Source organism: Blastomyces dermatitidis (assembly GCF_000003525.1).
Source record: "Blastomyces dermatitidis ER-3 genomic scaffold supercont1.3, whole genome shotgun sequence".
NCBI lineage: Eukaryota > Fungi > Ascomycota > Eurotiomycetes > Onygenales > Ajellomycetaceae > Blastomyces > Blastomyces dermatitidis.
In genome coordinates this window covers 1,829,900-1,850,247 of record NW_025544776.1, presented here as the reverse complement: position 1 = coordinate 1,850,247, position 20,348 = coordinate 1,829,900, and the positions used below count along the sequence as shown (strand labels likewise).

General features: G+C 46.6%; 3 protein-coding genes across 3 annotated transcripts; 1 reads left to right on the top strand and 2 right to left on the bottom strand.

Annotated features, from left to right (window-relative positions):
* The first annotated feature begins 3,676 nt into the window (after positions 1–3,676).
* On the top strand, positions 3,677–6,294 carry BDCG_02871 (uncharacterized protein). Its single transcript, XM_045418436.1, has 2 exons — positions 3,677–5,001; positions 5,064–6,294. Exons 1-2 carry the CDS (start codon positions 4,549–4,551, stop codon positions 5,301–5,303), a joined length of 693 nt encoding a protein of 230 aa, XP_045275017.1. The 5' UTR covers positions 3,677–4,548; the 3' UTR covers positions 5,304–6,294.
* Positions 5,484–9,202, bottom strand: BDCG_16626 (uncharacterized protein; the record flags this gene model as incomplete). The annotated part of the gene is made up of 9 exons (XM_045425833.1): positions 5,484–6,439; positions 6,527–6,753; positions 6,853–7,009; positions 7,210–7,296; positions 7,402–7,479; positions 7,847–8,396; positions 8,550–8,684; positions 8,784–9,051; positions 9,178–9,202. The coding sequence occupies 9 exons, from the start codon at positions 9,200–9,202 to the stop codon at positions 6,299–6,301; spliced, it is 1,668 nt and encodes a 555-aa protein (XP_045280187.1). The 3' UTR covers positions 5,484–6,298.
* A 277-nt stretch (positions 9,203–9,479) lies between these two features.
* BDCG_02868 (PSP1 domain-containing protein) lies at positions 9,480–18,791 on the bottom strand. Its single transcript, XM_045418435.1, has 6 exons — positions 15,972–18,791; positions 15,755–15,874; positions 14,950–15,173; positions 13,195–14,748; positions 12,450–13,110; positions 9,480–12,362 (listed from the first exon to the last, which is right to left on the bottom strand). The coding sequence occupies exons 4-6, from the start codon at positions 14,633–14,635 to the stop codon at positions 11,804–11,806; spliced, it is 2,661 nt and encodes an 886-aa protein (XP_045275016.1). The 5' UTR covers positions 14,636–14,748; positions 14,950–15,173; positions 15,755–15,874; positions 15,972–18,791; the 3' UTR covers positions 9,480–11,803.
* Between the last annotated feature and the right edge of the window lie 1,557 nt (positions 18,792–20,348).

The window sequence follows — 20,348 nt, the reverse complement described above, 5'->3', positions numbered from 1 at the left end:
CAGATCCACGCTGTTATGTTCTAACAACAAGCAAGATCTTCCAATTGAAAGGGTTGACAAATACATCGTATCTTTGCCTTCGTACACAGGAAGCCAGCTTCCATTGTTGTTCGCCGCTAACACGTTCCACAAGATATTGCAAAACCAAAGCCACAGGTTGGCGAAGTTGGGAGTATTTCTTAAAAAGGAATGTATGCTTGTGCAGAGCTTTCGAGGATGTAAGAATGGGACGAGTTCATCACCAAGAGAAGCAGAGACGTAGAACCCGTGGTGGAAATGGGTAAGCGTAAAAGGGTGTGAAAGTAATTTGGAACCTTGTGGGGTTCCCGTCTTGGCATCAAACTCTAATTCAACTCTTCCATACGATACGCTGTACTCCCTACTCCCTAACTTGATTTGTCTGTTGTTTCAATATCGTTGTTAGTAACTATGTTAATCTAGCTGTCATGGAATTGCTATCAAATTTATTGTGAGTGTATGCGGGTACATAATTATACTAGTCCAAACTGAAGATGCTGGATGGGAGACATTCTCGTAATGGGCATCCACATATCTCGATATCTCTGTGCCAGGTAATTGGTTAAATTTAGTAGTCTTCAAGGTGTACTCCCGTTTGTTTTATGTTAAATATATATACTATCTATATTGAATTTAATGGGACGGATTTCAACTAGTTCCTCCAGTCTACATCTCTCTTCTGTATTGCACCGTTCTCTGTGCCGTCACAGAAATACTAGATCTGTGAACTCTTCATAATAAGTAGTAGTTGGAAACAGCTGGCAATGCAGCTATGGCGAGTCTTCCCCCACGTGCAGCATTGGCATAAGTGGACGATGCACACGGAAGGATGGGTTGGGTTCACCACATACTCACAGTACCGGTGGAATTTAATCAGAGTGATCGAGTGTGAAACATTAGAATAATTATTATATCAGAAATGCCAGTATAAGGTCAGAAAAATGATGTGATGAAGGACAGTCAGAGAATATATGCCTCTTCCCTTGCCGTCTCTAGCCCACTCTACTGGAGCCTTTCCGCAAAGAGCCGACTCTGGGCCGAGTTTTGCTCCCAATACAGTACTTTCTCTTGGAGAAGATGCCATTGCCTTCCCGCTTTCCAGATCTTGCCGCATGTTAATTCCGTTTCTGGTCAAAATAATATCACCTAGGTTGATCAATTAATATTTACTAATGACATGTAACCCAACCCACTTTAACCCGCAACTATCCCACAGCTCTATTTTATCGATCCTTGGGCTACTAAGTTGCATTGATTCAAATAAAACATCACTGCCCTACCTAGGTGTAACAGATCATGGATCCTGTGATTTTCAATGCTCTTAGCGCAAAGCCATGATGCTATAAAGGCTAGAAACGCATCGACTTGAGAATGGATATTGTCTCTACAACATTGTCCTTGTATTGATTCCGTTTGGTCTTCCCTGCAGTTCCTATGGCATTGTTCAGGCAAAAGCCGGGATGACGGGCTACTTACCCGCAATGAAGGGAATATACACGTCTGCAGTCCATTCACAAATAATGTACTTGGGCCCCGAGGAATTTTATTATACACAAGAGAGAAGGGCACGTTCTGCTGTGTTGTGTATGCGTATGAGACCCTGGGTAAGCACCCAAACTAATGGCAATTTCCGAGGCTGCTACCTACCTAAATGACACGCTAGAAAGTCAAAATTAGCCACCATGTAGCCTGATATTCTTTTGTACACCTTGAACGGCCTTGCTGTGAAAATATTCAAACTCCCAACGCCCAGCCAGATCTGTGGATGCTAGTACCTAGCGTACCGGCTGGTTCTTGGCTTGGATGTGAGGAGGGATTTGCGCACCTAGCCGCTTTGCTGGGGATGGCATACAAGTAGCCCCAGAGTAGTCGCCACTTCACAGATTGTCAGCCCAACTCCGGACAGGCGGGTGATCATAGACAGTCCTATGTTAAGGTGTGGTTAGAGATTATAGTTGTTTGAACAAACTTCGCGTAGTGAGTAAATCTCAATCAGCTTTTGGAAGATACTTTTGAAGGTTCGGGCCACACGGACCAGCCCCCGTACCCAGTTAATAATAGCAAAACGTGCCAACACCATCCAGGTGAATTGCAGGAGCGGTTGAATTCCTCCCTGTGTGCTTGGCCAATGAACGATGAGTTACCCGGCAGCTAGACGACCCCTGACGCAGGAGTAACAGTCCTTCTCCCGCGGAACCAGATTCGGAAAACTGAGCGCGAGATGAAGACAATACCCTGCTTCTTTGAAATCGGTGATAAGCAATTGTTGCAGAAGAAGTGTCCCACAAACAAAAATAGCTTTCTGTTATGGCCTTATTGGACCAGATTCTCTAGAGTTTAGCCAGGTATCGGTGAAATCGAGCCGTACATCACAATTCTCAACAAGGAGACTTTCATGTCCGCCTTTCACAGAGCCAGCTGGTCAAGTAAAACTCAAAGCCCATGTTATTTCCGGGGTAGTAGTCGTAAACTTCAGCCTTAATGCTGTACAATATGTTACCTAAGTTTGTGCCATTTGCCGCCCCGGGAATGTAGGGCTTCCCTGCAGGATGAGCCATCGCCCTTTTACCTCATACCCCTGTGATCGGATTGGAGGCTCGCTATAATAAATTTTGCTGAAACTATTTCAACATAATAACTCATCCAGCAGGCATTCCTCACCAGATTGCTGGGTATGCAAGGACTAAACATGCAGAATGCGGGGAAGATGCTTCTAACCCAAATTCATCAACTGCTGTTCATCGATCGTTAAACCATGCTCTGCTTCTCAGCACTAGCTTAGCCAGATGATTTCAGTCCAACTTATCCAAAATCGGGTGCTACTTTAGAAAGGTTCAACTGCACCTTAAGAAATATGTTGCATTAATGCCAATGCAACAAAAGCTGGTAGGCTATTAGGTTGAAGCCGAACCTATATCCCTTGGATAAGAAATGATAGGTAAACCAGTTTCCTTTGTCGGTGCCACTGACCGACAAGTCTGTGTTTCAACAGCTCCTGAACAGGGCTCGTGCGGGGCATCGAGGCTTCAGCGACGGTGTCTCCACTGCTCATTCGGCCCATGAATTCTCATAGATGAGGATAGTAAACCTGTCAGGCGTGAAGTGGCCAGCTTTGCTGTACGTGCTAACAAGGGTAAACCATTTTAATGGTCTGACAAGACCCTTGGTGATGATACACCCCGTCAATGCAAATAAGCAGAATCCTGGTCCAATTGGGCAAATACAAGCTGACGGCAGCAAGGCAGTAAAGTAGAGCGCGAAAGACATGGAACAAGAATTAACTCATTATGCCCAAGTGACTTTTGGGGTCAGTTTACTAAGAGAGAAAACAAATGGCTGAGGTTCCCTGTCAAGATAAATTAATGAGACAACAACCCCAGTTGGTTAATATGCAGCGACTAGGGAAGAGGGGGAAGAGCTGAATATCATCATCCAGATAATAAGTAGTGCATGCTATCAATGGCTAGAGGAGCTCTTGAAGTGTAAATGAATTACGATCGCCGCAAGGCGGTGATTACATGCTTCCAGTTAATGAAGAAGGGAGGTGTAAGGCTGGGAAAGCTTGATCAGTGACGGATCGGAATAAATATTTACCGGAAGCCCTAATGATCGAACATTGCTTAAGTCAACCATCAGGCAAGAGCCTCACAGTTCTTCCCGAGCATCTTCAAACATAGGAGCCACTTTTGCCCACTACAACAACCATTACCATGTTAACGCCTCTCAAGTTCCTATACTATAGGAATGGCAACGTATCATCGAGATACCCCTTGGACAGCTCTAGTGGTTGCTCTGGGGGTTTGAAGCTGCTCATCCTCGGTCAACCCCTCCCCGTGTGAAGCCGCTCGCATGGGGGGGCCTTAAAAGGCAGGGAGACTCCGGGATTCTGCAATTGACATCAACACTCATAACCTAAGCCCTAGCTGGCTAGATAGGCTTCCTTGCAAGAGCATGTGACAATAAATGCTCTCCCGTTTTCCGACTTTATTCACCGGAGTGCGCAGAGTCTCCCATGTTGGGAACGCGAACTAGAATATTTTGACAGTATGCGCATCGCGCGGCTCAGAAATGTGATAATTCAACGTTGACAGAACCAACTTGGCTGTGGGTTGGTGCTACCTGTTTAATATTTCTCTACATCTCCCACTATAGGCCCCTCATATACCTGTTTTAACGAAGAAAAACGCTGCCTGGAAAAAAAATACTCCCCTCGAGTCCTTAGACATCCCTGTCCTCTATGGATGTCTCCTTCATTGGCACGGGGATGCTCCTTGGTTAAGGATAGTTTGACTTGGTCTACATATGTGGCTTGAGTCGAGGAAAACTTTATATTTTTGTCTGTATTGCTGACGCCCGTATCTTGCATTCCACACTTGTTACTTGCGTTTCCAGTTCATCATATAAAGACGCATGTTTCCTCTCTTCATCCGACTCGTCTGGCTCTTGAAACTAAGACCAAATCCTCCGAAAATTGCAAAATAACTCTGGATCCCGATTTTCACATTCTCTCCCCACTTATACTCTGGCAATATGATGAAAGCTATCATCATTCTTAGCTTTGTAGCGCAGGTTTTCACTGCGGCTGTTAGCCGCGAGCCCGACTCCGGTGACGATACCAGCACCCGGCCCTTCCCCCTCCCCCCTCTCTCCCCTATCCAGGCGGAAGGTCCGGATCCAGACAAAGTATACATCGTTGGCCTTACGCATGGCGGAACGGGATGCCCCTCAAATTCCGTCAGCCATATCCTTTCAGATGACCGGACCGTCATGACACTTATTTTCGACGAATATGTAGCATCGATTGGCCCTGACGTTCCCATCACCGACAGCCGCAAGAACTGCCAGTTGAACATCAATCTGCGGTATCCAGGTGGCTTCCAATACTCGATATTCTCAGCTGACTACCGAGGATATGCAAGGCTAGATAAGGGTGTTAGGGGTGTCCAAAAGAGTACCTACTACTTTTCTGGTCAGACTAAACAGGTATGATGTTTCCCTGTCCGGTCTATCATTTGTCTGAGAGATTATCCCTAAATCTGTTCTAGGCTTCCACCATGACAGAGTGGAACGGTCCAATGGATAAAGACTATCTTCTCCACGATGAGACAGACCATACCTCCATCGTCTGGTCTCCATGTGGTGCCAACGGAGCATTGAATATCAATTCCCAGATTCGCCTAACCAGCGGTAATCGGAACGCTCGTGGCGTGCTGACCACAGACTCCATTGATGCCAGTGTCAAGCAGATTGTCCATGTCAGGTGGCAGAAGTGCAAGCAAGCATAGTAGTTTGTAGCTTGGATTCATGCGACTTCGTTGCTAATCCGCACCGGGAGGCCGGCTGGAAATGGTCGTGGACAAGTATGATGTTGTTGATACTGCACGATTGGGAGAACGCCTGACGAAATGTATTGAAACTCTCGTTTCTAGTTTTTCTATCATGTATTTTTCTAGATGGAAGAGAAACCAAGTTGAAGATGATTAAATTGTTTGATCACATGCGGATCGATCTATACTATGTCATAATCTGAATGGCTACAATACAATATAACCGCATATATACTGTCGTTCGCGGACAATGACATTCCCACTCCCCCTGCCTTGTTCCGGGGAGACCGGTACATCTGTAGATCGTTTGGCATAAAGCTCACTAGCTCCCCGGGTTACACAACTACTACCAGTTGTCTTCACCAACCAGATCTAAATATAATAAAATGGACAATCCTTCCATTTATGGAACATCAATCTCAAACTGAGATGCTATTATCGGAGATGAAACAACAGTAAGTAAGCCCGGGTCCCGCTCCTTTTCCCTTTCAGTTTATTTATTTTGTATATTTATATTTTTTGGTTGGTTGGAATAAAGATGACGAAGGAAGTAAGCGGTAAGTTCATGTGTTACTACGTAAACTTCTGCAAGTATTCAACAGGACGCAAAACTGATCCCACAAACTACGCCGCAAAGAAAGTGAAAAGTCATTATAGAACCAACACCTAGAGCACGCAAATGGGTAATAAAGAATCTTGTGGATTTCTTCTCCTTTTTCTTTGCTATATGCATTACCGAATCGATTAAAGTCGTAGCACACCATGCACGTAGTCGGTGCAGCTGCTGAGATAAAACTTTTTCTTTTCCCCGGTCCTGTGATAGGTGGAGTGGTTTGGTAACGCTGGTTCCGCCAACGTAGGCCCGAAGCCAGGGGGGAAAACACATTCCAACACCGCCACCAACTCCAATGCCCATCCCCATATCCACCATCGCCCACTGCTCATCGCCCCATTTAACGGTATCTCCAGTAGCTCTGGGTATTGAGGCGTTTCCAGGTCTTCCGTCTGCCGGCGGTGGTCTTGGTGTAGCTGTGACCCCGTCCAAGGCCACGGGATTTCTTGCCAGCGGCGGTCAAGCCACGGTTTTCGCGGTGCTAGTAGGGGAAAGATGTTAGAACTTTATCTTCTACCGACCGGCATGGTTCTTTTGAGTCCCGTGTAAAAATTATAGTAAAACGTACCTTGTGCACCGGTTTCACGATCCAGTTGATGCGAGGATCGCGGCGGATGGCTTTGTGCTGGGGATCGACGAGGATGACCTCGAAGTACTTATAGGTGGAATCCTCGTTGATCCAGTAGGAGTTGAGGACACGCAAGTTGGCGCAGCGTCTGCCAACACGCTCTTCGGCAGTGCATCTCAGCGAACGCTGGTATTTGAGCTGGTTGACACCATGGTTGGTGGGCTTGCCTATTTGATTTTACAAGTTCTCGGGTTAGAAATGGTGCATTTTTCTTCAATTGGGCAACTTTCATTATTGGACTGCGGAATGAAAGATAAACCACCTACCGTAGGTGGTGCCCTTGGGGGCTTGCCGCTTGCGTCCTCCACGTCGGACACGGACACGGTAGATAACGTAGCCCTGCTTGGCCTTGTAGCCGAGACGGCGGGCCTTGTCGGGGCGTGAGGGGCGGGAAGCACGATGGATAACGTTGAGTTGACGAAGCTATATTGATGCACTCTCAGCAAAGTTCAACGAGTGTATAGCAAGACACAAAAAAATTTCTTTCATGTGCCACAGTTATGAATGATCTCTCGCCGGAGGATGGATTGGGTTTAAACGCATTCAGATCCAATTCCAATTGATGGTTTTGTTTCTTGTCTTTCCCGGCGAGGATTTCACCTTGGACATTCGAGGGGTCTCACCTCCCAGCATCGGACACGCAACAGGAAGCGGATCACATCGGACTGCTTCTTCTTCTGAAGCTCCTCCACGTATTTAAGAGCACCCATCTGTACGAGACAATTGTGAGCTTCTCGGACAATGAGGTAGGTTATTTCAATGACAGCAGGATTTCAGCATCTGAGCAAGTATGCGAATAATCAGAAATCACGTACCTTGTCGTCGTGGAATCGTTGCTGGTGGTTGTCGTGGTCGTTGTCGGGTTCGTCAACGCAGCAATCGGTCGATACAATCTACAATCTTCCCTTAGCCTTGCAAATGTGTGAGGCGCTAGCGGAATTAAGCGAGCCGAAGGGAGCAAGCGGTCTTGGCATTAAATCACGTGTAAATTTGGCGATTAGTCATCTGGTACGTCGGTCTTTGGCATCTCAGAAGATGAAATCTACAAGTGCAAAATGTCTCATTTACTCGCCAGAGATCAAGAAGCGAGAGGACTCTGATTCAATTATCAATCTATCCCATGCTCCCGTAACTTACTTCATGAACAAATAAGCTAACTAACAATAATAATCCCATCAAATATTAATACCTCAGCAAACCTTTACCCCCTTATTTTCTATCAACAGGCAGCGCCTTGGTAAGTGCCTTCATCCCCTTCACCATCTGGTGCGCCATCCTCCCCCACCCATACGGTTCCTTTTTCTGCAAAGAAGCATCTTTCTCCTTCCCAATCTTCAACATGTCCTGAAGATGCTGCTCATCTTTCTCAAAGGTTTTCGCCTTGGCTCTCCTCTCACCTTTTTTCCCCCTGGGTGCGGGTTCCCCTTTAACATCCCTCTTCCTGGCATCATCTTTGCGGGCCAAAAGTCTGTCGATCTCAGCTTGAGACGCTTCCGCGCCAATGGCGATTACTCGACGAGTCTCTGCGCAATCCCGTTCCCACGTTTCTGCAGGGTCCGGGGGAACTTCGAGGTTGGAGATGTATGCCGTGAAATCGTCGCATTCCTGAACCAGTGATCTGGTGCACTGAAGCAGTTCTTGGCTTCTGTTATACAATGGATGTTTGTCAGATGATACATCTTCAAGGTCGAGTTTCTGAACGACCGCTGTGGACCCGGACGCTGATGCCGAGGACTTCGTCCCGGAGGGAGCTAGAGCGGTGCCAATTAGGGCAATTACGCTGGCGTGAAACTTTTCAGATTCAGATTCCCTTGAGCCGCAAATAACGGTTAGAACCCAGTTTTAGCAAGGGAATGGAAACTGAATTGCAAAGGAGGGCGAAGGAAATCCTTCAAAACAGAACTAGAGAGAAGAAAGCGGGAAAATGGTATTTGAAACATAATTATGGGTTTCAAAAACAAACCTCTCCCTCATTACCGCCTCTACTAGCCCCACAAGCCTCATCTCCTCCTCACCAATGCACTTCTCGAACTCTTTAGCGTAATTGTCTCTCTTCTCAGTCCGCACCATTGCCGCCTGCAGGTCCCTCAAAGCTTTCCTATGACCTCAGTTAACATTGAGTCCAATCAAGAATAGGGAGCTACTTAACCCAGATATATAAAACCCCCCCTCTATATAGCGTATACAGATATCTCACCTAGTCAGCTCCACTTCCTCGTCGTCCTCCTCCTCTTCATCCTCACCATCATTCTCAGTCGCACCTAGGTTCACATCCTCATTCACAAGTCCATCGTCAGACTGGTCGTCATCACCCGCATATTCTGAATTTTCTTCACGTTCTCCCATGGATGAACGCGTATTTATCCTCTTCCCTCGAGCCCCAGCCTTAGTTCGAGCCCCAGCCCCAACCCGCATCCGCTTGCTCTTCTCCTGACCTGCCGCCGCGCTCGCTGAAGCTGCTACTGCTGTTTTTAATGGTTAAATTGTACTTCCACGGCAATGACACATTGTTGATGAAAGGGAGGCGAGCAGATGATGGTATAGGAGAATGAGGTCAATCAGGGGAACTAGAGGTGAGGTCGTTAGCTCACCAGCTCTCTTTCTACCACGCGGCATTTGCCCAACGCACGAGGTTGATACTGGGGCAATCCGGCGTCTTCGCACCCCTCTTGGATGCAATTACAAAACCTAATGGAGTTTAATGAATTGATGTGTCACAAATTAAACGGTGGAGATGCAAGATGTTGGTGATCAGATAGAATAACCCAGGCAGGATGCACTGAACCACTACCCCCATATACATGTGTGGTTTAAGGGGCTGGGTCATGTGATACTCAGGGTTCCAGAAACATCAGAGCGTATATATAGATGGGAGACGGAGACCAGGAGAGGATCGAACAAGAAATACTAATATATTGATCAATAAGCCTATACCTAATATTCCTGATACTACAGTTTCATTTCCACCAGTCTTAAAAATAAATCTTGATTTGTTTCCTTCGTCTTGGGCTTCTCTTTTCTGTCTGTGCTCTGTCTCTATACTTACTACTCAACCATGGATACGTGTACTCCCGCCATCAATCAATTCGAAAAAAAGTAAGAAGGCATCAATATTCATATAACAAGGGGGAAAGAAATATATGAGCGATGTTTCTGAGCAATTTGAAAGGGAAAATATAAGTAAGAAAATATTAAATTCATATGAGCTTCTCAAGTTATATCGCAAAGCAAGAAGAGAAGTAGAGAGAAGAAAGGAAAAAGGAAATCGTAAGATGGAAAAATTTCTTCTGTATAACTAGTTAATGAAAGAAAGTTAGGTGACCGATCTGAAATATATAGTAAACGAAGAACCAGTCAAATTATATCCGAGCTCCCAACACGCACCGATTTCCCAAGTTCCGGAAAACATGATTGCAAAAAACAAAATACAAAATAAACTTAAGAAAACTTCTCTCTTGTCTCTTTCACTCCAGAATGCACCAGATAAAAACACAACAAAACAATAATAAATGCAACAACCTATTTAACGCAACGAAGACATCAAGTAGACGAGGGAAAAAAGGAAATGAAACACAAAAACTGAGAAGAGGAGAATATGGAATATAGCAGAACGCGGGGGAAAATATTAGAATAAGCAAAAGTCTGGTAGAAAAACTTTATATCAACTTGGAAAAGGTAGAGAAGAGAGGAGGATAGGAAGAAAGGAGATTGTGCATAAGGTTTTTACAGGTACGGGAAAAAAAAAAAAACACAAATATAGTTGTTACATGAAGAAAGAGTAGGTAGGTGGGAAGTGTAGTGCGTGCCCGCTGTTTGATTTGTAGTGGGCACATCCCCGCGAAACAGAGGTTGGGAACTTGTTTGGAGGTGATAGGGGTAGTGGAGTTAGGGCGACCGGAATCATCAGTGGGGGCCAGAATGGCTCCGTCCTCCGGACCGTCATGTATCTCGAGTGAGACAGGGGGGACGTCGTGTGTAGAGGATATGGTAAAAAGAGGGGGGAAAAGGAATCAAACGTGGAGAAAGAGAAATGAATAGAAGACGATACAAACAAATTACATGAATAGATAAAAAGAAGAAAACACAGATCAAAAGTCCTCCCTGTCCAGCATAAACTAATTTCCCAAATTCCCAATTAGTACCAATATTCTCCAATATCCACTCTTATAATCTTTCGTTTCTCGCGCACCGATCCTCTTGTGTATTTTTCTCGATGTAGCCCATCCGATAAAAAGAAGGGGTGGGGGTGAAGGAAAATTTGAAATCTTTTTTAGTCTCTCAACGTTAATAAAGGGGGAAGTAAAAAAAGAGAGAAAGCGTGAAAAAAAAAGTACTATAAGTAGAAAAGAGAAAGAATTGTAGATAGAAATGAAAGAAAATATAAACAAGACCAAAGCTGGGTAACGAGTTGAGAAAAGTTCAGAGAACTAGGGGCAAAGGGGGAGGGTAGGTAATCTTCGGGTGGTTTGAAGTAGCGATTTTGGTATCCTGATAAACATCCTTCCTTCTTACCCGCTCGTCGTAAACTCTCGTGAAAATCTGTATATGGCCCTTCCTTATAACGCTAAGAAAGTGGGAACAAGAAACGGGACAAATTATAAACAAAAATGAAGCAAAAAAGAAAAAGGAAAGCAAAAAAACAAAATCACAATTTGAAAAAAAGAGAGAAAGCACTACAAAGACAATTGCCAAAGTCAAATCAAGCATGACCAACTCGTTCATAAAACCAAAGAAGTGCGGTGGAACTCCCGGCGCAAAAGAAAATATGACGATTCTCGGAGCAACAATCATCACAAAATGGGATGAGGCATCATTCGTGAGTTCGGGGGGTAGTTAGTCTATTTAAGAAACAAACTTTCCTGAGAAATGTTTGTGTGGGGAGGGATGGGAGTGATTCGCTGCAAGCGGGAATAAAAAAAGGAAATCATCATCATCCTAGATATCTCGGTTTGGCGTATGAAAAATCTAGTACGGAGTTCAAAACGCAAAACGGATAACTCCGGCTTTAAAAATCAGAACAAGCCAGTCGGGAGCGGAAAAATGAGAATAAAAATCGATTTGGCGACTGAAACGATTGGGGGGTATTGGATTGGATTGGATTGTAGTTTAATGGAGAATGATACCGTGATCCGGATGAGACCTTTTCCAGAGAAAGCGAATGCAATATAAGATGCCATATAGAAACAAAGCGTCCGAGTATGCAAAAAAAAACTATATTCAAGAACCGAGTGAAAGACCTTGGAAGCGGTTTGCCCATTCGCCGTGGGTGGGATGTGCTTGGCGGCCTGCAGGGCCCAACCCAGCTGCGTTATGAAGGTCAGATAAATTCGGCTCCCCCGTCCCGTAGCTAGATGGCTGGAAAGAAGCAAATGGATCTGTCTGGGGCTGCACGCCCTGTGAAAATCCAGACATTCCCGGATCATGCTGTCTGCCGCTGGCAAATGCCTGGTAAGGGTCCATATACTGGCTTCGGAAGCTTCCTGTGATATCTCTGGCAGCTGCGTCTGAAAACCCTCCCGCGGAAGCCACTACTCCCTGACCAGCACTGGGGACAAAAGGCTTGAAGTCATGGGGTCGACGTCGATCTGGATGGCCTTCTTGAGTGAACCCTAGACTACTAGGGGGCTGAAGTCCAGCTGTAGGCGTAACAAACGATGCTGGGTTAATAGCTGACATCCAGATTCTAGTCTTGTAGATCTTAAATAGATCCGTGACAAGAGAGTTGAAATTGATGTAAGTGTCAGCGAAATAATAGAAGGTGAGCTTCTTCCAGTCCCTGTATAAACAATGTGGTCAGTTAACTGGGGCTTTCTTTTGGTATCAAGGCATCGTCCTCGAAGGAGTGTCTATAAAGTAAACATACATTTGGAATTCAGCGTCGAGGATTTCCATATTTAGCCGATGCTCGGCTACTTTCTGCTGGCAAACACGCTTAGCTTTAGCTTCGCTCCCTTCCTTGTCGCGGAGGGTCTGGATTTCGTGGCTTTGAGCAAGCCGCTTGATCAGCTTCGGCTTAATATCTCCGCCTTGAGACTCTTGCATTCCGTGCTGGGTCTGTGGTCCCATACCGCCCACGGCACTGCCAGGGGCTCCATTCAAGTTGGAAGAGGTACTGTTTGGATTCACGGCATTCGGAAGACCAGACTGGCTCTGGCGGGAGAATATCATAAGCCACTTGTAATGCTCCTCTGCATAGTGTTCTTTCAGTTCGCGAGCTCTCGCCCAGGTGACGTTTGCATGAGCAACCGTGCCAAGGTCAGTGCCCCGATCTGCTTCAACAATTACAAGATCGCCAGTTTTAACCTGCAGTCCAGTATCCTCCTGGATATAGAAAACGTCAGCCCTGCCACACTTGAATGTGACAATGAAAAGCTGTTGGTTCTGGTGGGCGTGGCCCAAATTCGAGTGTTGACGACCAAATGCGTTGGGCATAACATATGCTTGGTGGAGCGACGTAGAGATCCCAGAGGCAGGGATATTATCGGAGACACGGACAGGCTTATCGTGTCCAGTGAAGTAGGAAGCTGCTTGTAATCGAGCTTGTAAACGTTGTTGTTCTATTGCATGTCCTGAATAACGATCATTCGAAAGAAATTGAAAATACTCACGGCTACTATCCGCAGGAGAAACACTAACTCCATTGGCAAAATTGGCAAAATTATCGTCTCGGTTACCCATCGAAGCAGCCGAGCCAATAGCGGGTGGGTGGGAATCAGCAGGGGAGCCAATAGACCGGTGTCTCATGGGGATATCAGCGAAAGAATGGCGACGACTCTGAGGTCCTTCCGGTGCGCTACCAAAGCCAAGGGAAGTTTGCCAGTGGGCCTTTTTAACGTTCTCAAGAGTACGATTCTCCAAGGAACTAAAGGCCGGGAATTGCTTTTCAAGGTTAGTTGAATGTTCACTGAGCCTTCTCCAACCATTGCTCCTTGCATTGTTATAACCAGGAGCAATCCCTCCCAGTTCATCCAGATCTTCGACTGCCAAATCGCCCTCCTCTGGAACACTTCCAGGGAGCCGGTGCGGGTTGTGGCTCTGAGCGATGGAGAATCCACTTGTTGCAGAGGTAGAAGACATCGCACGATCGCGGAAGCGAGAATTGTCAAGTTGTCCGGATGCAGCTTGACGCAAAAGGGCGTTTTCCAATGAAAGTTGCTCAATCCGACGCGCTTGGTTCATAGAAGACCAGTTATATCCACCGTCAGCGCCCTCGGTGTTGTCATCGCCTTCGTCTTCACGAACACGCCCAAGGGTAGCCGTGTCATGGCCTAGGTCTCCAAGCAAACTTGGTCTAGAAGAGCGGCGCTGGATTGAAGATAATGGCGCAGCAGTCCCTCTGCGCGTTGCTGGGGCACCGGCGGCGCCGTTATTAGGGGACAAAGCCTCTTGCTGGTCCGTATCTAGCTGGCCAACAGAATATGACTGGGAGCGATATGTCTTCAGGGTAGGCTGAAGAGGGATCGAAAATGGAATGTTGGAGTCCCCAGATATTGTTCTTGCTAGTGGGCTAAGAATATCATCACCACTATTGGCAGTTGATGCAGATGGCATAATACTGGAAGTGGGTGACTGAAGAACTTCTGTCAATCTCGACGGAGGGTCTTTGCGGGCCTCTTGGTTCCAGATCGACGACCACGCGAAGGACCCAGTCCCAGCGGATCCCCAGTTAAGTGGGGCATTAAGCCCGGGACTAGTGGCACCTCCCCATGTGGTTTGGTCGGCAGCGGAGGTTGTAGAGTTAGAAGGTGCCGATGAAAAAGAGGAGCTTGTTGGTAAAGAGGCTTTCCGAGCTAGCGGGTTCGGGTCGTTGAGCCATGATGTGCGCCGCGTTGGCTTAACTACGGGAGCAGCTGGGGTTTGGCCATGATGGTGCTCTTCATCCTCCGAAGAAGCCAAAGCCTCGGAATCCGGAGTTGATCTTCGAACGCCAGGACGAGTTTTCTCAAGCAGGATTGAAGCGTTATTGCCAGGAGGTGGGTATGTGGGATGCGGGCTTTTTGCTGCAGGGGTCGTACTTTTGCTAGACGTGCTCCTGCTTGACGAAGCCATGGTTGCGATGACTTCAGAGAATCAAGGCAGAAGTTCAGGCGGAGAATATGGGGAAGAACGTTATTCTCTGGAGACCTCGACTGGCTGTTGAAGCAAACCTATGTTCTATACAGCTTTAATTAGAGCGTTAGCAAAGTGACAGCGGTATGGGAATTGTAAAAGATTATTTAGAGGGACGACTTGTGGCGTCAAGGAGACTTTTGAGTAATGGTGATGGAAGTTCATGAGCTGCGAACCCCCGCTGCCCGTGAATCTAGATCGACAAAATTCACAAGGTGTATGCTGAGCTGGAAGCGAAAGCACAAAACACTTACAACTTGTCAACTAATAAGTAGCCTGTAGTCTCAGCTCTTTCGCTGCTGAGCAGACTCTGAAGTGATAATGCGTTGATCACGCAATCAAGAACCTTAGATGCGCAGAGGCAGGCACATCCGCCCAGCGTCGCCTGATTTATCGCGTAGTGTTGTTATCGCAGAGAACAAATGAGGTGAATGGCTGGTGGCCAGTAGATAGATCAAACACACAGGGAATGAGAGCTCTAAAATCGTGAGGAGAAGAGTCAGCCATCACATTCACATTAATAGGTCGTCCCCATAAAAGAATCACAAGGCTGCCATCGGCAGTTAAAAGAAAAGCCTCAAGGTTCAAGGTGAAATCCCCCGCCAGAGTCGACTGAGTCAGCAAGGTGAACGATTCGAGAGGAAATCCATACGATCGGACAATTGAACATCCAAGCAATTAAGTAAGGATATTCTCATTGTATGGCGCGCAGTGGGCCGGAGGGCGGGGAACAATAACCAACATCGTGCAAGTGGTGGCGAATCAAATTTCTCCCCCCCCCGTGATTGGAGGTCACAGCCGGGCCTCTAAACGGGAATTGATAAACGTTTTCGAAAATGCCATAAAACACATCTCCACGCTATGACCCTCTGTATAGGCGGGCGAATTTCCGAATGACGTAGTCCATAGAAATATGGGCTATGTTTTTTAAGCCTTTCTGATGGAGCAAACAGGCGGGGCAGCCAGCAACAAAGCGCGATTCCGGCGGATCCGTCGTGGGGCAAAAGGGGGCTTCATATATATCCGATAGCTAGAAAAGCGAAAGGAACAAGAGCTTACCGTTAAACAAAGTAATCCTCAGCTATGCGACAGTCGAAAGAGAGCGGAAAAAGGAAAGGAGAGGTATCGCAGGAGGGGCTGGTTCTTGGATGGAGTCGCGTAACAATAATCTATATGAATCTATCAACGGTTAGCTCCTTTGCGTGATAATTTTAGACAAGCACCATTGACTAGAGGAGGAAAACGAGAGAAAGAAGCATAGTGCCGTCATACTCACTACTCTAGGGTATTTTTTTTTGACTCTGGCTCTGTTTATTATTGTGGGCGACTGCACGGGAGGAGAAGAGAGTGAAAAAAAAAATTGAAAAAAAGTTAAGGGAAGGACAAGGAAAAAGAAACTAAAATAAAACGGCGAAGAGGTATGCAGCAATCAATCAATCAATCAATTCCCTCACCAAACAAATATGTCAAAACCAAGTTGAAGCGGCCAGGCTTCAGGGCGTCGGGAGGTAAATATGCTGGATTTGTGGCCAGACGAGGTTCGAGTGGCGATACTGGGAAGAGATTACGCCTAGGATGAGCGCAGAGAGAGATGGAAAACCAACGTTCTTCCTACTGGTGACAGGGTTATATTTTGTATTTTAATTCGTCCGTTTTTTTTTTTTATTCTTCTTTTTTTGGCGTCCTTGAACACAGCCAATGTGAACTCTTTGGCGTAATCCTTTCGTTTGTAGTTCCTGAGTATGTCTGCGTCTATGCGCAGGTTGTGTTGTAGGCGGAGGTCGTGAGCGGTCGGATAACAAGGAGGGAGGAGCAAAGCTTCCGCTTCCGCTTCTGGTGGGGAGATCAACGGATTGCGATGTGGGCTTGCGGGAAGTCCAGTGGGATGGATGTGTTGATATGGAGGATGTACAGTAGGTCTATGGTATCAGGAGTATAATCTGCCGCCAACAAGCCATTAAACGGACATTAGGCGAGATGCATCCTCGAGATCGAATGCTAGCAGCGCTGGGGCGATATATCGGTCGCAAAACAATTGATGACGATGGAGGAGGGGAGTCGGGAGCATTTGGGGGGGGAGGAAGAAGTGCCCGGTGGCGGGACTCTGGGGCAAAGAGAGGGAGGGTTCAAGGCAAAGCGAACCTTGGGAAAGTTTTGGATAGAGTCCACCGTAAGTCCGTGACCAGTCAAGATGACAGTTGGTTTTGTTTGGTGGAAGTCTGGTAGAAATAAAAGCAAGCTATCCTTTATTTACCTGGTCTTGTACGGATTGTAGTGTGCGGAGAAAGGAGAAAGCTGGCGATGGGACTGGACGGAGACTGGATGGAGCCTGGAGGGTGGATGGGGGCGGGCTAAAAGGGCCTGGAAACCGGCGCAGAAAGTGGCTAAAGCAACGCCGTAGCAGTGATCTGGAAAGCAGTTTGTGTTTGATAGGAGAACTCAGAAAAGAAGGCCCTCGAAGGCTAAAACAAAAGAATATTAGGTTGAGTTGAGTTGCTGGAGAAGAGAGTTTGAGTTAGAGACGGTTTAGGCAGCTGTTCGCGTTTGAGCGAGCTGTCATGGCCAAACTAGCTACGGGATTCTACTTCTAGTGGGACATTGTTGTTGGGAGAATAACTACATATCGTCTAGATAAACGGTCCAACTGTTTCTGAAGGAATCGATATCGCCGGAAATACAGTCCACAGACCCTTTCAGAGGAGCTATTCTTGCTTAGTTCCTGTCAGGCTAGCAGGGAGTTGGGCCGCCAGAAGGGGCTCGCTCCCTGTTTTCTCCCGCTCTTCCGTCTATCATCAACACCCATGCACACTTCACTTAACAGGCAAAGGAGAATATATATATATATATATAACTATCCCAGTTTGACTAAGCACCTTACGTTAGAAGATTGCTCTTGAGAGACGGTGGAGTCTCTGGCTGTGAGCCCTTTTAGGTCAGTACAGGTATATCAGTGCCTCCCTACCTGTGCCTGTACCTTGTACCTATACTTTCCAGCATCCAGACCAGAAGGCTCAGGGTTCGTCTCAACGGTCGCAAGGATTGACTGGATGTCAGCGTTGTTGAATAATAATAAATTATTTACACGCTGACTTTCCTCGCGTCTTGTTCTCTCAAGTTACGGAGAGAGAGGAGGGAAGGGAGCCACCAAAAACCAAACAAACAGCAACAAAATGAAGAGCCTCTTGGCAACTTACACACGAAAAGCAAGCACAAAAGTCGAGTCAAGCGGGAACGGCTCGGGGGATGGATGGATTGCGAAGAAATGCGGAGAAAAAGAGTTAAAAACAGGCATGATTTGAATTCAACCCAGCCCTTCACCCATCTCTCTCAAAGAGCCATCCATCGCAAGTTCGAAACAAGGCGATAACATCCCCCTATAATTGAGTTTCTCTGCGTCTACTCCGTAATCCGTATTGCTCTGCTATTGGGCGGACAACCGTTCTCCTGCAGGCTTTCTTTTAAAACCATGTGCATGTCTCCGCACTGGCGGCCGATGGAGAAGCAAAACGGATGGAACAAGCGGACCCTCCTTCGCTAGCCCCTCCATCATTCATGTGTCTAGACGCAACAACCTATAGTTAATAATATTAAATATTCTATGCAATAACATAGTATGCAAGCAGGCGGTGGGACGGGCAAGCAGTCATTTCGGCTTGGGGTGGGAGGGATTTTGTCTTGCCGAGTATCTAGGCGTTTATCCTGGCTACTTAGCAAGCCGGATATAGCTGTCGAGGAAAGGAATTAAAAGTAAACGGCTGAAGATGTATGTACAGCATGTACACACACACACACACACACACACACACCACAAGGAGAGAGCTGTTCAATTATTTCCCCCGCAAATGATATCAGACCTTGGCTCAATCATGAGGTAGTTACGCTGTAGTTTGGAGGATCAACTTCCGTCCTCAGAGCCCCGCAAATCGTAAAAGTCGCGCAGAGTGAGTTCCGGGCATCTTGATTGGCAACCCAGTATCCAGTCGAAAAAGCACTGCAAAAAGGGCAGCTGTAGAGATATAATCTCTTAGCAGCAGCTCGAGATCTCTAACTCATCCTTGGGCCTTGGGACAGCCAGCTTTAACCACGGTAAAAAAGCAACCTTAAACCTGGAATCTCTTCCAAGCAAGTACGAGCCGAGTATGACGTTTTCAACAGACCATCTGTCAATTTTGACATCCAGCCTTTTTTTCCCTCCTTAGATCTTGTCAGGCTGCTTGCGAACAGGTACCAAAGCATCAACCAAACCCACCAGCCTCATTCTGGGCATTTATTATTAGCTTGTAAATGTAAGTAGTAGTTTACTCTGTGCAGTAGTAGGAAATGCATGAATGTACATGTACAAGGATGCAAAGATGACCTCGACCCCAAGAGGCATGTTCGGCCCAATAACGAGCCCATGCGACGATTGACCAGTAAGCTGTGGCGGAACTGCATGGGACGAGCGGGGAAGGGCAAGGGATGGGAATATGAATGGTTGTGTGGGCAGCTAGCTCCTCGTCTCGCGCCAGCCCAGCCCATCCCATCGTCGCATCCCAAATTTATGGGATAGAGTCTCCTTGCGGCCCCAGCTCAGAGCGGTCGTGGGGCGGCGGTGGCGGCCGCTTGGCTTGATCGGCATCACACGAAAACTTCGGCGTTTAAGAGGGCTTGTTTAACTAAACTTATAGGCGGTATAGGCGTCCGTGTTCCCTAAAACCCCAAACCCTTTTTCCCCATTCATTTCTAATAATTACAACCTCCGTTAAATTTGAACGAACCCGGTAAGTCCATGCAGCTAGGCCATATCACAACCCCCCCCCCCCCTGCGACGACTACCTACGCTGTAACGGACACTACAGCTACAAGCAGCAGCAACACATGGCAAAACATACACAGGAAGGGGGGGGGGAAGATACAAAATACAAAAGAATGGAGTAGAAAACCAAGATATGTATGTAATAACAGACGGACCCAAGATGAAGGTATGAATGATCCTCGAAGCTCCGAGTCCCAGGGCTTCCTTCTTCCCTCTTCCTCCATGGCCTCCAGTCTGACTGAATGGACAGGTAAATTGACCTCTCCTGGGGTTTGATGGAACCCTGGCCAAGTCAAAATCCCACTTATTATACTACTCACTCACTCGTCCGCCCAACCCGTTTGGATGCGTGAGGGTTTTCAAGGCGTCGATGTGCTGCCACCAAGCCCTACGCTGTAACTACTACTACTACTACCACTTCGGAAAATTATACTGGAGATTGCTTCGAATAATCCTACGGAATAGTATTTCGGCCTTTACCTACCTGAAGTTCATCCGCTGCTTTGTAGGGGAACCGGTACTGAAGTTCATTAAATGAGGACGACCATGCTCCAGAGAAGAGAAAAGAGACCATGCAGTCGTCTCTACATTTACAGCCCACTTTCAGCGAAGAAAAAAGACGAATGAATAACCTACAAAATTGGATGAAACTAACATCAAAAAATCTAGATTTCTTGTGAAAGTTTTTAGCTCATCACCCCTAGCACTAACAAATAAAATCCTCCGCCAATCATTTGCACAAAAGCAAAGGATGAGCGCAGGGTGGAAAACAAAAAGCCAATAATAAATAATGTTCAATATGTGAGAACGAACAAAGATAACTAGTTAGCTAAACCACGTTTACGACCTATCAAGAGA

What these genes read in the sequence shown, in the direction of transcription:
- BDCG_02871 (XM_045418436.1), top strand. Translation starts at nt 4,549, where the DNA reads ATGATGAAAGCTATCATCATTCTTAGCTTTGTAGCGCAGGTTTTCACT. An exon ending in TTTCTGGTCAGACTAAACAG is followed by an intron (nt 5,002 to 5,063) that starts GTATGATGTTTC and finishes AATCTGTTCTAG; the next exon opens with GCTTCCACCATGACAGAGTG.
- BDCG_02868 (XM_045418435.1), bottom strand. Translation starts at nt 14,635, where the DNA reads ATGGCTTCGTCAAGCAGGAGCACGTCTAGCAAAAGTACGACCCCTGCA. An exon ending in TTCTCCTGCGGATAGTAGCC is followed by an intron (nt 13,111 to 13,194) that starts GTGAGTATTTTC and finishes GATTACAAGCAG; the next exon opens with CTTCCTACTTCACTGGACAC. An exon ending in CTCGACGCTGAATTCCAAAT is followed by an intron (nt 12,363 to 12,449) that starts GTATGTTTACTT and finishes TTGTTTATACAG; the next exon opens with GGACTGGAAGAAGCTCACCT.